Raw genomic sequence first — 21,196 nt, 5'->3', positions numbered from 1 at the left:
GGACAGAATCAGATCAAAATGTAATTGGGGAATATTTAACAAGTGAATATAAAATAAAATGTAAATTCTACATTTTAATAATAAGTCAATATGTGGCCAGTAGGGATCATTGAATTAGTAGTCTTCATTTCTATTTGAATTTGACAACACTAGTATACAATACTGAGAAGGTAGTAACTTACCCAACATCATATACTAGTGTTCTTAGTTCCATGGCCAGTTCTCTAACTTCTCATTTTACTGACATTAACTTAGTCTGATACCTAAAGAACAAATTTGAAGAACTAGTCATAAGCACATAAACTATTCTTTTTATATATATATGTATATATATATTAAAAAAATCACAAAATGAATTTGGTGGTATTCATTACTTTATCAAAAAAAGTTTACTTTAGGACAAGCCTCATCTTTCCTTTAAATAACTCCACTGTTACATCTAAAATAAGATAATGTACAAAATTCAATTGACTTGTATTTTTCTTTAGTTTCTACAGAGGCAAACAGTATATATTTGTAGTCTATTTTCAATACCCTATGTATTATGCCATCACTAAAATATGGAATTTTAAGATATCTAATGTCTTTGAACTATTTGGGAATTGTTGGAATACTTTAAAATCCAGCATATGGCAAGATTTAAGTTTGTTAAGTCCTACTGAAATCACAGAAAATAAAATGTTTATAAATAAACAACTTGAAAAGCATATCATCAATTTCACCTTATCACAAAATAGCAGCTCAACCTGCAAAACAAGGCCTACACAGATTCATTTGCTTCATATACTTTACATTAAACGTTAAAACTAAGGAAGATAAGCAATAGTTTATACATATTGTTTTACATAGAAAAATTATTTACATCACTATACACTTTTGTTTGACTAAAATAGCTTTGCTAAATTGACTGCCTGTTTATACTCACAATAAATCATGTTCAATTTAGATCTAAAATGTTTAAAATTATTTCATGAATTAATCTCAGCAGGATAATCATCCTTCTCTACCCCTCTCCACTGATTACTTCAAAATTTCATTCAACATAAATTATATCTATTAGCAATTCCAAGATTGCCATTATTTTTTAAATGGAATAGAATTCCTAATGTACATGTACATTTGTTTGTTTCTATTATTATATCAGTCTTTATCATGTTTAATCGTAACACATTGTACATGGAAAAAGCTAATTTAAAAGAAAATATTCTAAGAAAATAGAATATTCACACAATACTAGGCTTCACAAACGCATCAACAGGTATTTGCAAAATATGGCTGATCTTAGCACAATGTATAAATTTAACTTGATCAGTGTTAAGCTACACTGCAGATTTTTAACCACAGTAATCAATGCTTTACTGTATACTTAATGAACTTTGTGACCTTTAGGAAAATGTAGAATGCTTAACCAATCTCTGTGTATTTAATAATTTAAACCTAGGGAGAAAACAGTAGCTCCGTTCAATAAAGATGAGAATATTTATTTGCCTGAAAGACAGTTGACATTTTATTGCCCTGACAAAAGATCAGTCTTTTAATTATGAAGCCATTAGTTTTTGTGTGTTTTAATAAAGAAGCATATTAGATATCAAGCATTTGCCAACTATTGGATGGATGGGGGGAAAATCAATACCCAATATAAAGTAGAGTGATTATTTAAATTAAAATGTAAAGGACAAAGCAGCACTGAATTGAAGTCCCGAAAAGATTTTATTGCTAAATAGTGTAAATTTGACAATAAACAAGATGTTGAAAATTGAGAATATATGAATACATGTATTTGAATTACCCCATAATATTCCTTTTATAATTCATCTTCCTAAAAGGATTCCAAAATAAGAAGATAATAAAGCAAATCTAAACATATAAATGTGGCTTTGCAAATTATGCAGAGTGGAAGCTAAGAATGCATGAACTTTTAAAAATGTTTTTAAATGTTATTTTGTATCCTTAGTATTTTAATTGTTCTGAAAGGTAAGCTTATTAATGTAGTATATTATATTAAAATCACTGTGTTGAAATCCAAATTTTAAATAGAAAAATCCATTAAAATCTAAACAGGCTTTTTCATTTTAAATTCTCTTTTGTCAACATGTACCTGTTCCAAATATACTTTTGAAAAAAAAAGATTAATTCCTCATAAAAACAATTTTAATTATGTTTCCTTATCATTTTAAACTAATATTTCCAGGAGGTAAAAGTTTATTTTCTGCAATCTTTAATAAAAAGCAAACTAATTGCCATTTGATAAGCCAACCTTCAAGAAATCATTAGTAGTCTTACCCCAGGTATAAAGGTAAATATATTGTATTTTTGATTTTTTATAGAATTTTTAGGGTATTGTTCTTCACACTTTTCAGGACATCCAAGCCAGACAGTACGAGCTTTCAGTTCCTTCTTTTTTCGGCAAATATTAATGAGCCAGTCACAGCAACTAAATGGAACAAAGATTATTATTTTGTAGCTGTCCAAAATATTTCAACATATTTCTACTTAAAGACATAATTGTTTCAATATTTAGCAAAGATGCTTTCAGCTTATCTAATTATAAATGTTATACTTTACAAAACAAGATCCATTACACAAACTTCTATACGCAATCAAAATTCTAAAAGATATTTGCATTTATAGAAGTCTGTAATCACTTTTGAAACCTCAGGGAAATGATCTTCCCTGCTAGGCTCTCTTATTGACAAAAGTCAACCATTATTAATACACTGAAACATTAGATGTTTTATGTATTGGAGAAGAGTAACTATAGATTATTGGGAAGTCTCAATACACTACTCAGTGATAAAGCCTCTACAGATTCCAATTAATCTAGCATATTTCCCCATCTCTTCTCTGAGATAATCACTTTTCTCCACTTCTTAGAAAATGACTTTTGGGGGAACATTAAGTGACATATCATTACTATTCAGAGTTCAAATTAACATTTGAGAGGGTAGTGATATTTAATCTGGCATCCTATTGATAAAAAAAAAAAAAAAAAAGCTAGTTAAAAAAAAAATGTTGGAGAACTAATTCTCTTCCATGACTTATATACCAAGATTCTCAGAAATACAAGTCTCTTCCCCTAATCTGAGCACTATTTAAGAATTAAATATAAACTATGCCTACAATGAATATGTTCTAAATAGAAGATGGTGGGAAAACTTTTTTAATCCATCAGTTCTATAGGCAAACTAAGATAAGGATTTAAAATTACATTAGAAATTAAAGTTAATTAAGCATATTCCCTATAGAAATCAGTTTATTTGTCCTATGTTTCTGAAAGAAAGCTAATGAATTTCTTGTCATAGAAATATTCAGGAATTGAAACATCCATCTAAAGCAGTTATTTATAACCTCAGTTAACACCAACAACTCTCATAATTTTGGGGAACCTCTCTTTTATGCAAGTCTCGAAAAAGAGAAATTTTACTTTAATTAATATAGTAATATTTGAACAAATATACCAAAATGATATGCCCAAATTACTTTCTAGGGTGCCCTCTTATGTTTTCCATTCCCAAACTGTATTATCAGTGCTTACTATCTTTATATCCTATAAGAACAATGATTTGACCTCACAAAAAAGATTTAAAATTTTCCTTTCCAAACTGCCTTCAGGTGTTAAATCATAACAACAACAACAACAACAACAACAACAACAACAACAAAACAAAAAAAAAAAAAAACCACACTGTAATGGTCTCACTTCTTACATACCCTTGACTGTTTCCAAAAATGGTTTTGTTTTTTCAACACAATTCCAAAAAGTTTTTTGACAATAATGGCAGATGTAGCAATCCAAGTATACATTAATTGTGATATTATTTTAAGAAGTATTAAAAAAAAACTTAACTCTTATACTGCTAAGGATTGATCTCTGTAATCCTGAGTCAAATTGCCAAATCCCTAGCCCTTCCCTAAGGCTACACCCCAGAAGAGAGTCAGTTATCTCAGTCTCCTTACTTTTCCTTCAATGATCAATTAACATAGGTATCAAACATCAGTAGATGCCTTAGGCCATATTCACCCTGGATCAGGATCTTAGCTCTACCTATTGTTTCAGGTTTTGGCAGTTTGCATTTTATGATGATTACCTATAATGTTAATGTATCAGGCCACCAGCCTCTCCCCTTCCCCCCATACTGTTGTAACCCCAATAAAAGTGACAAGACATCAGTTGGCAAGAGAGCTCTTAACCATCAGAGCTCCTAACCATGAAGCTCTTGACCATCAGAGCTTACTCGCTGTCTGTCTACCTTATGCCAAAACTTTCTGTGTCTGCGTATCTTTATTCTAGCCTTATGTTCTCTTTCCATTAACCCTTAACCCGTAACCCATTTTCACTCAGTCCTTGGTTCCCCTTTCTAAGTGTCCAACCCACTAGGAATCTTCATGAAGCTGCTGGACGGCTTCAGCAGAATTGAACGTACACATATTTTTTAAGTTTTATTTTCTTATTATACACATTTTTTCAAAAACTATGATCCAGTGGATCCATGCTTCCTCTACAAGCTCCTTGCCATATGCCCAGCCTCCAAGTAGGACCTTTCTAGACCATGTTTTCAAGATGCAAAGCCACTACTCAACTTTGGAATCTCTGCCCTAGGATCTGACTACCTTGACTGCTGGGAGCCTATTATTCAAGCCCTAAAAGAACTTTACCCCACAATCTTCTTGCCATCTGCTTTGCCCCCAGATACAGTCTGTCATGTAGTGTTAACATCTATATGCATATCGAAATAGTACTTTAAAGACTTTAATTAGTATTTTAAATATGAGATGGACACTTTAGATAATCTTCCAGTAAACATATATTAGAATGACATATAATAAGGCCATAGACTATAGTCCTATTTTGATCAGCCCACTTACATATTCATACTATGCCATTAATCACTAGAAGTCTGGAGAAAGAATGAATGTAGCTTATTCAGCACTACCCACCATTACTTTTAAAATAATTCAAATCATTCATTACATTTATACATAAATATCAAAACAATTTAAATTCTACACAATTCTATCTCTTGAAAGTATTCCAGTATGAAATGACTAATAAGATATATAACAAGCACTTTTTTTTTTTTAACCCTTGTACTTCGGTGTATTGTCTCATAGGTGGAAGAGTGGTAAGGGTGGGCAATGGGGGTCAAGTGACTTGCCCAGGGTCACACAGCTGGGAAGTGGCTGAGGCCGGGTTTGAACCTAGGACCTCCTGTCTCTAGGCCTGACTCTCACTCCACTGAGCTACCCAGCTGCCCCAAGCACTTTTAATATTAAATCCAGGGTATACAATACGCAGATAAATCAAAATCTAGTCAACTTTACTTCATTTGGCAAGTTCAAAATTATATGACTTTTCTTAAATTTGTCCTCATATTTACACTCAAAGTATTCTTCTACAAGAGTCTTTTCAGTGGCTCAATCATTTCCCCTGTACACAAATGCAAAAATACATATTTTAAATATATCTTTCCAAAATCAGAGATATTCTTCCAGAATAGCTACATAGTTATAAACCAGTGGTTGCCAAACTTTTTTGGCCTACCGCCCCCTTTCCAGAAAAAAATATTACTTAGCCCCCTGGAAATTAATTTTTTTAATTTTAATAACAATTAATAGGAAAGATAAATGCACCTGTGGCCATCACCACCCCCTGGATCACAGTAGTGTCCACTTTGGGAATCACTGTAATATAAACAGTCCTCTTAGAGTTCTTCTAAAAGTGGTTCTATATTTCTCTCTGTTCTAAGTAGTTCACATTTTTTAAAAAAAAAGACATCTCTTCATTCAGACATCAGAGGAGGGGAAAAAGGACAAAAGTTAACCATCAATGAGGTGATAAGAGTATTGTATGCAAAATGCATGATACTGAGTACATTAAACTGAAAAGGTTTTGTATGAACAAATTTTGCCAAGATTAGAAGGAAAGCAGAAAAATGGATGGGTAAATTTAAAGACGGCCTCTCAGATAGAGGTCTCATATTTAAAATACAGAAAACTTTAACAAATTTATAAGAAAATGAGCCATCACCCCCAATTGATAAATGGACAAAAGACATAATAAGCAGTTCTCAGACAAAGAAATCAATTCATATTTCTAAGTTATGATTAGAGAAACACAAACCAAAACAATTCTGATATATCATTTCACACCCAGCAGAGTGGCTAAATTGACAAAAGGGCAAAATGGCAAACATTGAAAGGGATGTAGAAAAATGTGGACATTAATATACTGTTGGTGGAGTTGTGAATTGATCCAACCATTCTGAAGAGTAATTCAGAACTACACCCAGAGAATTTTAAAACTGCGTATACCCTTAAACCCAGCAATATCATTATTGGGTCTGTTTCCCAAGAAGATCAGGGAAAAAGGAAAATAACCTATGTTTCAAATATTTATAGTAGTTCTCTTTGTGTTGGCAAAGAATTGAAAATTGAGGAGATATCCATTAATTAGGGGATGGCTAACCAAATTGTGGCATATGATTGTGACTGCACAATAAGAAACAATGAGCAGATTAATTTTTTTTTGAACTTAGAAAAAACTACATGGAATAATGAATAGTGAAATGAGTAGAACCAAGAGAACAACATACAAAGCCATAGAATTAATGCTCTCGGAATAAAGTGTAAATATTACCTCCAGAGGATGAACTGAAAGTTAGAAACATAAAAGACTTAATTTGTATGAACATGCCTGTCATCTGATAGCCACTATAAGATCCTGAGATTACTATTATCCTTGGATTGTCCTTTAGGTTGAGAAAAAAAAGAGATACACCTCCAGGCCACACTTTGATAGCATGGCATCCATCTGTTCCCTAAATCATGAGGGTCTCAGGCAGACCCCACACCCCACCAAATACCTAACTGCTTACCACCCTAGAGTCATGTCCACACCATGACATAACCTCACATATTCACTGCTATAAAGGATATAAAAACCCCTGAACTGAGGCATTCTGGGAGCAACCCCCAGGGTTGTTCCACTCATGCCATCTTGATGGTCATTAATCCTATCTTACTAATAAATCTTTCTTTTTACTTTTAAGCTTGCATTCCTGCAAAAGGTATCCTTCCTGAACCTAGCGGTTCACGATTGCACCCCATAACACCCAGTTGTAACCCCATAACAGGAAAAGGTAGGGACACTTGTGGATAATTCCATGAATAAGTAAATTAAAAAAGAAAACAATCAATGAAGTGTTGAAGTAGTAATGTAGTATATAAAATGTGGAGTATCCAGAGAAGAATTAGGATGTACAAAGTCTATGTTTTTGCCTTATCACAGAATTCTCTGGTTAACTCATAAAAACTAAATAATCACATTTTAAAATCCTAATCACAAAATCCACAATTTCAGTGGGCAAGAACATTAGAAATCATATATTTTGACTATTTGTAAATGAAGAAACAGGCCCACAGAGAGCAAGTAAAATTGTTTGTCAAGAACCAAGATCAGAACCCAGGTGTCCTGACTCCTGATATATTGTACTTTCCACTCTTTCAGCTTCTTATAACTTGCCTCCAGAAGATCTTATGCTATTAATCTCAATAGAAAAGTTTATTTTGAAAGTGTACTCATGATATGAATACTATAAATGCAATACATGTTTTATGTTACTTTATTTAATTGTTTCAAATGCACTTTTAAAAAATTTTATGGAAAAATTTCAGACATAAGATATTCTGTTCCACAAAGCAAGAGGGTCACCAATTTCCTAATCAGATAACTGAATATTTTTCAAAGCTCAGATTTCAAGTGAAATAGATGACAACTATTCCAGGATTTTTGAAAGAATATGAAATTCAGGAAATATTGATTTTTAAAGTATTTAAAAGATTAAAGAATCTCAGCCAATGTCAAACAAATTTTGATACAGGCAGTTCTTAAAAAGGCATTAAAGAAGCAAAGTCATAAAGTTTGTATAACATGGTCTATATTGTATCAATGACAAGTAATAAAAACTTTAATGCATGCACCATTATCAGTATTTACATCACCCTAAGGCCCTGTTGACACAAAAGTACTTTACTCCCCAAAATTAAATGCAAGGGTTTTTAAAATTCATGAATTCAATAATTTAGTAATTTATTTTTAAACTCTTACCCTTTAGATAAAAGGTAAGATTCCTTATCTTCCAAGGTGTAACAGTTCTGTTACTGTGCAAATGTTAACAAAATTGAAGAAAATGCAATTCACAATTTTTTCATTATTTATAGGACAGAATAATCCCCTTATCATATATAATCACAATATAGTGTAAAGTTTAAATTCTTTTGAGAGTAATTTCAGGATAAGGATTTTAACATCTCCCCAGAATCCAGACAACGAACCTGTTTGGTGAAGGCACCATGAAGATGCCTGAAGACCCTTCACTGGACTATAAAAATCAAATTCGAACTTTGGGTGCGATTGATTTGAACTATGGGGAGTTGAATGAGTTGAATGCATTGTTTTGAATGTACACTCTTATGCCAATAGGGGACTGCCCCCAAATTGGTTTTTTGTCAATGCAGCTAGCTTTACCCATTTCTTTTATCCCCCCAAATTCCTGAAATTTAGAAGTTGACTATGTTTACAGATCCAGCAAAGAAAAAGGGCCAACCTTTTTTTTTTTTTTTTTTGCCGGATATCAGGGGGAAATGTGTGTTTGGAATTCAGGGAGGTGCCATTTAAAAGTATCTTACAAACTTCCTGTGGACATGTGGGGAACTTTGAGACTACATTCCCCGTGATCCAATGGGTTTCCAGTTAACGTCAGACAAGAACCAACGTAGAGCACAGCTTAAATTCGGAGGGCAGGCTTGAAACGGTCTCTTTGCTACCTGAGCAGGCTCCTAGGGGACTGAGAGGAGTAGGGAAGGTATGGAAGAAAATGGCAGAGGTGGCAATTTGAATTTTTTACAGGCGTGTGGTTGATTTATCTCTATCAGCAATGACTTTTATTAAAATACTAATTTCCCTCATTATATCGGCCTTCATCATTTTTAAAAATAACAATAGTTTCCCTATAATATGCATCACATGATATGATATTGATCAAATGACAAATTTCATAGAATGTTTAAGTATATTTCGATATCTAAAGAATTCAATGATCTTGGAGCACCACAAGAATTCAGACAGGTTTTTGCAGAATGAGAAAGTATCATCAAAGAGAAGTGGCCAGAGATTTAAAATGAGAGGTATAGGTAAGAAGGCTGAGCTTCACAGGGATACAGATGGACAAAGAATTCTTTGTGACTGAGATATAATGGGGAGCTAGGAAGGAAAATTAAATAACCTGAGAATATCATGGGGCCAAAACAATGGTCATATAAAAAATAAGGATAAATGATAAAACATAGCGCAGGAATAGAAAAATTCATGTGGCAGAGTACTAAGGAGAAAGGTGGCAAGATCTATATAACAATTTAAATAATATGATTCCTTCAATGTTCTAAATGTTTTCCAATGTTAGTAAATTACTTGCAAAATCTCTTGCCCCTAAATTTGAAAGTATATCTAAACTCTGCAATCTTATCTTGATATACAATACATTAAATCTTTTCCCCAAAATACAATCCAAAGAGAAACTAAACTAAAGAATGGGTACCAAAAGATCACTCATTATTTATTAAATTTTAATTGGCCAAAACTACATTCCCCCTAAAAACTGAAATAAGTTCCTCCAAATCCCACCATACTGTAATTATTGTATTCAAGTGTAGCTTGGTAACTAGGGCAAAAGCAACACAGTAGTTAAATTCTTAAAAGATCAGCATTTTCCCATGCTTCTGCATAACAAATGTGCAGATTAATTGAAAGTATACAGGCCATTTTGGAGCCCAGATTAATCCAAGCATTTGATATCCCCTTCACTTCATATGGAAATGCCATTCATTGGCACCATTTTCATAGGGACAAAGTGTTTTTGGATAACAAGTGGAATGTAAATCTCATGAGAAAGAAATCAATCTAGGCCAAAGAACTCCAAAGTATTGATCTATGTGCATTTCAATTTTACAAGCTGGAAGGAAAACTCCAAGTTAAAGAAAAATGATCACAGGAAAACAAAAGGATCTAAAATTTCCATATTGTGCTGAATTATGAAAATAAAAATATACCCTATGGTTTTCTGCAAATTAACATTTTATTGTTTCATCATGGTTCAAATAGTAAAATGTTTTCTATTACCACAAAATGTACAATGAATAGAAAAGCAAACACATACTAAAATGGGGATTACAATTCTTTAAAACTAAACAGCCTGAAATACAAATAACTTCAATACTTCTCCTAAAATTTATCTTTTTTTTAAAAATGTTTCTTCTGAAAAATATTTTTCTATATATTAACCTCCTTGGTGGTCTATCATACAGAAATAAGTTTAGTGCTATAATATGGACAATCTAGTAGTACTTATGCCTAAAACATATGAAGTACTCAAAATTTAAATTGCAAAAATTGCACAAAGAAAAGTACAGGCTATTTGGTTAAATGCATATTTTGGTTCCAAAAGTATGGAGTTTTTAATTTTTAACTTTTTATACTATTTGGAGTTTACTAATACTGTTGAATGGGATCTTCTTACATGATTAAAACTTGGAGATATTTACATCCTTTAATAAATTTATATAACTTGTAAATACATAATTGAAGATAATTCAAGAGAACCCTGAACATATGTCAAAAGTTCTCAAAAGTAATATATTTGTCAATGCTAATTTTTAAATAATGACAAATGTATATACATTTGTTGTTAGCATAAGTCTTTGTCAAGAAATATAGCTAATATTCAAATCAAAATAAAACATTTTTTAAATTATCAACAAATGATATATTTATTATCAATAAAAACCCACTGCTAAGCATCAGTGACACTTCTAGTCTATATCTGGACACAGTAATTAAAAAAACTGCCTTTCTATATCCATATTCACATTATCAAATACATTACTTTACTAGATAGTTTTAGCCCCTGGCTCTTATCTCCATCCTGTCTCCTGTCATCCTCCAAAATAGACCAGATCTCTCAATGCCATCTTCTCAATTCCAATGCTTTTCACTCAAGCCCTAGTTAAAGTACCTAGAAACACAGCCAAACCTTTAGGCCTTGCTCAGTCTCCACGGTCTCAAATTTCTAAATTCTTTTACACTTTTCACTTCTCTTATTAATAAAACTAAGGAACCTGCTTTGGTCTTGATTTTGATATGTGCTCCCTGACCTCCATGCTATTCTCCTAGTACATAAAAGTCTTTTTGCTTTAATTATTTATTTCCTTACAGATTGGGGCCTCACAAAACTCACTTATTTAAATGATACTCAAAATAATACTAGATTACCTCATGTCTCGAAGTTCTACAATGTCAACCTCTTTTAAAAATGGGTAACATGCACTGTCAACTTTAATGATGATCATGGTATTTATGTAGTACTTCAAGGTTTACAAGGCATATATATACATACACACACATACATATATGTAATGGTCTCTTAGAGAGCAAGAGGGCAATTGAATATATACCCTCAAGAAAGCCAACATTTTATCAGGAAATAGAATGTGTACACAGAGCAAAATGAATATTTGGAAAGAAAGCACAAGCAGCAAAAGGAAAATCAGAAAAGTCCTCTTAGAGAGGTGAAGCATGAACTAAACTCTGAAGAAGCCTAGATTCCCTAAGAAATGGGAGTGAGGAAGGAGTGCATTCCAGGTATGGGAGATAGTCTATGCAAAGGAACATAGACAGGAAATGGGGAATAGGATTTGGGGTGAAAACAAGAAAACCAGGTAAGCTGAGCTGGAGAATGCAAGAATTGAAGTCATCCTTAAAAGACTAGAAAGTTAGAACAGAGCCAGGTTCTGATGGTCTTTAAATGCCAAACATGAAACAAAAACTGGTTCAAAAAGTAAAAGTAAGTTATTTAAATTTATTGAGCAAGGGAGTAACATGCTTATATGTTGTGTTTTAGTAATATTGTATCATGGAGGCAGCTAGGTTGTTCAGTGATTCAACAGCCAGCCAGGCCCAGAAACGAGACATCATGGATTCAAATCTGGCCTCAGGTACTTCATAGTTGTGTGACTAAATCACTTAACTGTGAGCAAGTCACTTAACCCCCATTGCCTAGCTCTTACTACTCTACTTACTACTCTACTCTCCTGTCCTAGAAGCAAAACACAGTATTGATTCTAAGATGGAAGGCAAGGATTTAAAAAAGAAAAAAGAAAAGAAAAAACATTACATCATTTTGGCAAAAGGGTGAGAGGAGAAAAACTATGTTAAGTGAAGAAATCAAATAGAACACACTTTAATACTCCATGCTAGAGGGGTAGTGGGAGTCTGAATAATATTTACGCTAGTGTGACAAAGGAAAATTTGAAAGATGCTATGCCAACAAGACTTGGCAACTGAATGGATGTGGGATATGTGACAAGGAAGAAGATAACTATGAGGTTATACACTTGGATGATTGAAAGAACAGTGGTATCCTTAAAAGAAACAGACCATTTTGGAAGCCAAGTAGGTTTTAGAGGAAAGAGAATAAGTTTTGGTTTAGACATGTTGAGTTGGAAATGACTACTGGATATCAACTCCCAGATGTCCAAAGGGCAGCTGATAATGCTGGACTGAAGTTTAAGAGAGAGACTAGAACCAGATACAGAGTTTAAAATGATCTTTACAGTGATAATGATTGAATCTATGAGAGCTAAGAAAGTCACCAAAAAAAAAAAAAATTTAAAAAAGGAACTAAGAGAAAGTTTTAAGGTATCTAGTTAAAGAACAAGAAGGTGCAGTCAGGAATGTAGGATAACTAGGGAAAAGCGAGTGCTGTCACAAAAACAGAAAGAATATTTAGTAGGAATAAAAAGTATTTCATTACTTACTGAACATTCTAAAAATATTCAATTATTTCTCATGCTTCATTAAATAATCATTTTCATTGCCTACTTTTCCTTTTAAACAAGTACCAGTTAGTTTTAATAATCACTGTTTTATAATATGGCATGGGATCAGAGATACTCCTTTACAAGTCTGATTAGTATAGCACAAAATCTACAAATTAATTTCAGCATTTGTTATTTTTATTATACTGGCATGACCCAGCCATGAACAATGAATATCATTCCAATTATTTGTTATTCTGTATTTCTTGAAAGAATATTTTGTAATTTTATCTATCCATGTGCTTCCTTATATTGGTTCTCATAAGTTTTATTCATTCTGTGTTTATATGGAGTGGTATTTTCCATTATCATTATCATCATCATTATAAAAAGGATATAAAAAGGAAAGATCCTAAAATAAGGTAAAGTGAGTGATAGAGAAAGGAAGGTCAACATGTTATCCCTCTCTCTAGTTACCACAGGAGACTTCTTTTTACTTAATAGTTGTTAGGGTATGGCTTCCTAAGAGGGAGTGACTTGAATTATTTGTGCCACCCCTCAAAAGTTGGAGGTAAGGCTTCTCTAAGGTATAAGGTCTTTATTATCTCTGTAAGATGTTGACAGCCAGAAATATCTGGAAAAGCCTCCCCCAGTAACTTTCACTTTCTGACTCCTAGCTTCATGATGGAGATCACTCAAGGTAGGCAGTTGTCTTCTCTCTTCCTAACAATCTCCACTGACTGATCTAAAACACAATCTGACTTAGAAATGATGTTGAAGAAAGGGTGAAGGGTTAAGGAAAGAGTGGGATAGTAGGGTGCCTTATGATTTCACCCCCTAAGAGTCCATCACCTAAACAGGGCTCATACCCCAATCTAGGCTTCTCTCTCCCTTTCCAATTAATCCCTTATTCCTATCTAGTTTACAATTAATTTAGAATTATGGGTCTTTTGTAAGGTCAAGGTGAGGATAAGCTGTTTCAGAGAGACTGGCTTTCAAAAGAGTACCAAATCTCTCAGTAGATGTTGACTCAATGATCTATTTAAGCAGGAACAAATATGGCCACTGTCACAGTTTTCCAGGATTAGCAAATGCATAGATATGTCTCTCAAGAGCTGGTTTTATCCTGCGCTGCAGACTTCCAACTGCTTCTCCTTCACAGCTCCAAAACCAAATCCCTACTTGCTTGGGAATTCTCCCCTAAAACCTCTTGGTTCCAATGGTCACCAACTGATCTTCACTCTCGGGGTTCTACCATCACCCCCTCTCAAGTTCAATCTTACATAATCATCATCATCATCATCAGTAATATCACTATGTTCTGGATCCTGTGCTTTACAATCATCTCCTACTTTATATTGCCCTCCTACCACTACCTCCCGAGTTTTGTTATTGTTCTACAGAAATGCTGGTAATTATTATGAATGAATTTTGTAGCCTACAACACTACTGAAATTAATGTCTAATTAAAATGTTTGATTTAAATAATCAAATTACAAAATTAGTTAATTACCAAAAAAAAAAAAAAAACTACCAAGAAAGAACACACTATTTCACAAGGACTTCTAGGAAAACTAGAAAGCAGTCTAGCAGAAATTAGGTTTTAAGCAATATCTTATATCCCATGCCATGAGAAACTCAAAATAAAGATGTAATCTAATTATTAGAGATAATATTATTAGGAAAAGAAGTGAAACAGATCAAATGTCTTTCACAGTTATAAGGAAATGAATTTTTAACCAAAAAAAGAGAAACAGAGGAAAACTACAAAATATAAAATTAATAATTCTGATGCTATGAAATAATGAAATAAAAGTTTCTGCATGAACAAACAATACAACTAAAATAAGAAGCGAAGCCGTTAAAAGAGGAGAGGGGAGGGCAAACATAAGTATAACATATCTCCATAAGAGTCTGATATCTGATTGATTGAGCTATAAATTGGTATAACCATTATGGAAAAAGGAATTTGCAATTAAACAAATATGTTGGTTAAACCATCCATATTATTTCATCATAAACATATACTCTAAGAAGGTCAATGATAAGAAGAAAATTCTCATATAAACCCAAATATTTATTATAACTAAACATTTTCTGATACTAAGAACTAGAAACAAAATAGAACCTTATCAACTGGAGAACTTTTCAGAACAAAGTGAGATAAATTAATGTAAAAAACTATTACTATGCTATATGAAAAATATAATGAATACAGAGAAGCACAGGAAATTATATGTAAACTGATGAAAAAAGAAAACAGAAAGAAAAAATACACATGTTAACAATGTAAATGGTAAGAATCATAAAACAATCAAAAATGCATACTGCAAAATTATAAAGCATAAGGTTGATTCCGAAGTATAGATGTGATAAGAGGGCTTTTGTTGACAACTCTGCAGAGGTCCATGAGTATAGAACACTGAACCTATTATCAATTTTTTTCAATGTTTTGATTGGTGTTGATGTTTTTTTTTTCCATTTTCCTCTTTTTTTGTCTAAAAAAAAATTCTTTGTTAGATGAGATGGCTTACTGGGAGGAGGTGGGAATCAGGGACAAATTAAGTAATGTGAGAACAAAACATTATTTTTATAAAAAATTATTTTTAAGAGTCTCATATCCAAAATACACAGACATCTAACAGAACTATATAAGCCATTCTGCAATTAATAAGTGATCAAAGTCTTAACCAATATAGTTAGATGAGTGAATAAAATGTCTAAAACCTTTGACTCAGAGATCACAGTTGGAAGTATAATCCAAGGAGATAAGTGACAAAAGGAAAGGGATAGATAGATAGATAGATAGATAGATAGATAGATAGACAGACAGACAGACAGAAATAAATACTAAAATATCTTTAGCTTTACCTGTTATATGCAGTAGCAAAGCACTAAAAACAATATCTATCAACTTGCAAGTAGTTAAAATTATGATTCAAGAATTTAATAGGATATTACTGTTCTACAATAACAGGATTTTAAGGATGATCAACTGTGAAAGACTTACTCTGATCAAGCCAATGATCCAAGACAATTCCAAAGGATCCATAATAATAAATGTTATCTACCTCCAGAGAGAATTGCTATACTGAGTACAAACTGAAATATACTTTTAAAATATTTTTGGGTTTTTGTGTTTTCTTTTGCAACACAGCTCATAAGGAAATTTTTTGTATAATTTCATATGTATATTCAATATCATATTGCTTACCTTCTCAGGGGAGGGGAGGAGAGAGGGAGATAAATTTGAACTCAACATTTTAAAAATGAATGCTAAAAAAATTTTACATGTGACTGGAAAATACTTAAATAAAAATGTAATTGGTAAAAAAAGAATATTACTGTACTGTAAATAAATCATAAATATGATGAATACTGAAAAGAATGGGAAGACTTATTCAGTATTTCTTTTGGACATATTCCTCTAACCCACACAGACACTGGCAAATTGAGTATCCCAAGAGACTACTACTCCCAGAATTCTATGAATATAATCAGTAAATTTGGCTCTTTAATAAAATAGTATAACTCAAACAGCAAAGCAAGATTAATAGTTAAAAAGCATTTTTCCAAAACAGTATCATACAAATACACAGAGCTCATAATGGGGAAAAGCAAGCATCAACTTGCTAGTATGGAAGCTACAGTATCCAAAGTCAGTCCTAAAGATTTATTTTCAGAGCGCTTGCTTATCCTTTGATTCACTTTTCTAGATCTGGAGATGAGATGAAAAATGGTACTTTGGTAGCAAGAGATGGGAAAAACTTGGGATTATGAATTTCCTAGAGGACTACATTTTCTCCGCCCCAAAATATCTATGGAATATTTCTGGATCAACAAGTACTATCCAAATTCTCATACCAAAATTCCAAAATGCTGTGTCCTCAGATCACTAATCAGATCATATCACAAGTCAGACACTTTATTTAGATAACACTGTAGACAGACTGCCAGGCCTGAAATTAATAAGATTCATCTTCCTACATTCAAATACGGCCTCAGATACTTACTAGCTATGTGATCTAGGGCAATTCACTTACGCCTCTACTTTCTCATCTGTAAAATGAAATTAAGAAGAAAATAGCAAACAACACCATTATCTTTGCCAAGAAAAATCCCAGATGGGGTCACAAAGGGTCAGACATGACTGAAATGACTCAACAACAAACCTACTTCAGTTACAAGTAGTTCCAAAATACTTTTTGGTGAAAATTAACCCAATTTGTATCCATCTAGAAATTATTCTATTGGACTTTCTTCCCAAATTAATAAAGTCCACAAGAAGTAAATATTATGGAAAATATTAAGGAAATATGAACCTCCTAGACCCAGGTTTTCCTTTTCTGAACTTCTAACTGCTGAAATTGCAAGATTAGCAATGAAACCTTGAGCATATTCCCTCAAATATCCAAACCTTAATAAAGTAATTACTACATGCTCCTGAACTAACTGAATGCTATGAAGAAAAATCAAGTGTTCAAATGTGAAATACAAAGATTTCCAGATAAGACAGCTACCTAAATGAGAGGCGGGCTACTCAACTCCAGATCTACTCCAATAAAACGCTGAAGGTTCAGATGAAATAAATGGCATCTTCTTCTTCCACTTCAGAAATACAAGGTTAACCAGAAGCCCATGCTAATAAGGAAACAACTCAAGGAAAACAAGTACTGGTAGAACTGGAGTATAGGTGCAAGCCTCTCTGTCTGAAGGCTACAAGAGAGGAAGGTTCTCCTGAAAAGGTTTCCATGGTGGTAACCTTGAAATGGAAGGTAGACAGTATTTATGGAGTGCCATAGCACTCAGTCTAGGACTGTCTAGGACAGAATAAACCTAGCACAATAAGTAGGAAACAGCAAAAAATATCACAACAAAATAAAAAAAAACCATACTGGAAGAAAATGTAAGATCTGACACAAAAGCAAATAAATAAATAAACAAACAAACAAACAAACAAACAAACAAACAAATAAATGAAGGGGTGGGTGGTGGGGGTGGCAATATAGGACTTTTAAACATTGCTTATGAAAAGATAAGAGATGAGTAGCAAAATTTGAAATACAAGAGTACAGAAAAAACTAGGAAGGTAAATTTATCTGAGCAATTGCAAAGATCTATACAGTGATGTAGCATGCTAACAGTCTATTAGAGAAGGTGTACCTTCAGAACATATTAATGCCTACAAAGAGCTGTTAGATAAGAGAAACACAGGCTCAGGGTATAGATTGGTCCCATTCTAATAGCTAAAAAGGGAAGGAAGGATAAAGAATGAATTCATTAATGTAGAAAGAAGGGAGTGAAACTTGCTACTTCTTATAATATAAGAGGGAGAAGAATATATGAAGATGGCAGAAGAAACAAGAGAACTGAGCATCAGATAAGCCTCATTCTAATCTGAAACAAAATAGTTTGAAAATCCATGCTCACACATACATATACATTTTGGCAGAAATAAATCAAATTCAAAACAGTGAGATTAAGGAGCAGGTGTTAAAAAGAATGAACAGGGTAAGGAATAGTCATAAGTAAAACAAATTTTGTGTTCCTGAAAAGGGGAATTAAAATGGAAGAAGAAGGAAGGAAATTGAAGGAAACAGAATTGGTAAAAAAGTAACAAAGCTATCTGTGTGGAGACAATATGATTGTTTATGTGGAAAATCCTAGAGATTCAACTAAAAAGTTAGGTGAAACAATCAAGAAAAATAGCAACACATGAAATAAAACCACATAAATTATCAGCATTTTTATATATTACTAACAAAGTCCTATAAGAAGACATAGCAGTCTAGGCATGTATAAACCTTGATTATATTTTAGGGGTACTCAAAAACCACACTTACCACTTCGACTCAGCCCTGACACTAAACTCTGGAAGACCAACCAATATGTAGCTGCCAGCAGTCACAAATTAATATATTCATAGGTGAACACCTCAGAAGGGTGGTTGAAGACTGAGGGAGAATGGGTGATGGGGTAAGAAGAGAAGGAACACAACGAAGGAAGAAAGACTCAGAGACAAGAGAATTGTGGCAAAGTGTAAACCTCGAGTAGGCTCTTGGTGGAATTCAGCTCTGATGGAATAGAGCTATGGTGGTAAAGAGCTTTCTTCTGTTTGGGGCATATTGATTTTATTGGGGTTACAAAGGGAAGGGGGGGGAAGGGACAAAGGTGGTCTGACAAGTTAGGTAATCATCACAAGATACACACTGCAGGATCCTAAAACAATAGATGTCTCTAATGCCCAAAATCAGGAGTACATATGGCCTAAGGTATATCAGTTTGTCTGTGTTAATAGATTGTTGTTGGTAAAAAAAATATATATTGAGATATCTGGCGAGTAGTCTTCTAGAGTTTAGCATCAGGGCTGGGTCTCAATTTGACAAGGTTAAGGACTTAACTGAACCAAGGGCATAGAATTTAGCTTGGTAAAAATGAGCTCATAGCTCATAAGCATGGTTTTTGAGTACCCCTAAAATATAAAATATAATCAAGGTTTATACATATCTGGACTGCTACAGAAGAGATAGAAAGAGATTATATAAAATAACCAGAGATAGAATAAAATACTTAAGGATATACCTGCCAAAACAAACCCAGGAATTACATGAACTCAATTATAAAATATTTTTTTTACAAACAAAGCCAGATCTAAATAATTGAAGAAATAACCACTCATGGATGGACAGAGTCAATATAATTAAAATGACAATCCTACCTCAACTAATTTACTTATTCAATGCCATCCCAATTAAATTACCAAAAAATTATTCTGAGTTAGAAAAAAATAACAAAATTCATTAGAAAGAACAAAAGATCAAGAACAGGGGCCAGCAACCTTTTTGGCCATGAGAGCCATAAACACCACATTTGTAATTTCGTGAGAGCCGTACGGTGCTCACAGTGCACGCTCCTGTAACAGTGCCTGAAAAAAAATTGACTTTATGGCTCCTGCAGAAAGAGCCATATCTGGCCCTCAAAAGAGACAGATATGGCTCGAGAGCCATACGTTGCCAACCCCTGATCAAGAATAACAAGAGAATTAATGAAAAAAATGTAAAAGAGAGATCTAGCAGTACCAGAATTTAAATCATATTATAAAGTAGTAATTTACCCAAACTATCTGCTACTGCCTTAGAAATAGAAAGCTAAAGAGGTGGAACAGAACAGTAAAAGATTATAGTAACCTTGTATTTGATGAAAAGAATAGATCCAAATCTTGGGGACAAGAAATAACTATTCAGTAAAAACTGTTAGGACAACTGAAAATTAATTTTGTCCCAACAATCAAACTATATCTTATTTGTAATTTAATAATTGTTAAAGCTAATTTAAAACTCTGGTCCTTAACTTCCATAAAGTTTATTCATATTAACTTGAAAGAGAAAGCATAGAGATAGAGGGAGATTTAACCCTACTCTAATCTCACCATGTGGATGTTTCATCAAATGGCTATCTATCTCAGCCATCGTCCTTTCACCACTATGTCCAAGGGAATAGAGAGAGCACACTTCCTGGAATCTCTTCTTAAATTTTCTCCTCTACCCCAGGATCTGTAATCTTTCCTTTCCAGGTCAATGTGCTTAGCTCACTGTCTCGTGACTAACACTGGAGCACTTTCATTTGAGGTAGTGCACACAGTGCAGGGAAGCAGATGGGACGACCCCAGTGTGTGATTTCTGGGGGAGGGGGTTCCCTTTACACATAGTTAAGTATTAAGAACTACCTGGTGGTCAGAGAAATTAAATTAACAACTTGCCCATGGTCATTCAGACAATGAATATCAGAGATAGGATCTGAATCCAGATATTCTTGAATCCAGCATTCCCTTCTGCTACACTCACTAACTCTTTTCAGAATTTTTTTTTTAGCAAACAGTAAATATGATACGTATTCAGAATCCATAAATCCTTCATTTGTCATCTTGCCACCACTTCTATAATAATCCATCCTAAAACCAACAGACTGGCTTCTTCTGTCCTGCCAAATTTAGTAAAATAATAATGTACTCTACATTTTCTCTTCCCAAAACTGCTTAGTCTTTGTTCACCCATAAGAAACTGTTGACATATTAGAGGAGATACATCTAATAAAAGTGATTACTTACCAAGTGTAGTTAAAAGCCAAATGAGCTACAGAAGGAAAAAGATGGTAAAACTATACTAATAGGGAAACCTCATTTACCTTTCTCAGATAAGATAAATTTAATCATAAAATAAACAAGCAAGAAGTCAAGGAGGTGAATAAAATTTTTTAAAAGTTAAATATGATAGACCTGTAGAAAATACCAAATAGAAACAGAAGGGATCATAATTATTCTAAGATT

At 33.2% G+C, this 21,196-nt stretch overlaps 1 protein-coding gene across 1 annotated transcript in view; it reads right to left on the bottom strand.

The window, feature by feature from the left end:
- Positions 1–21,196, bottom strand: part of ATP9B (ATPase phospholipid transporting 9B (putative)) — a 506,373-nt gene that overhangs the window by 434,593 nt on the left and 50,584 nt on the right. The window contains exon 3 of the mRNA XM_044683481.1: positions 2,284–2,434. Coding sequence (XP_044539416.1) covers positions 2,284–2,434 — 151 coding nt within the window. The remainder of the gene's footprint in view (positions 1–2,283; positions 2,435–21,196) is intronic.

The sequence above is a fragment of the Gracilinanus agilis genome, chromosome 1 (genome assembly GCF_016433145.1).
Source record: "Gracilinanus agilis isolate LMUSP501 chromosome 1, AgileGrace, whole genome shotgun sequence".
Taxonomy (NCBI): domain Eukaryota; kingdom Metazoa; phylum Chordata; class Mammalia; order Didelphimorphia; family Didelphidae; genus Gracilinanus; species Gracilinanus agilis.
Note: the sequence above shows the minus strand (reverse complement) of the source record. Positions and strands in the feature narration are given on the sequence as shown.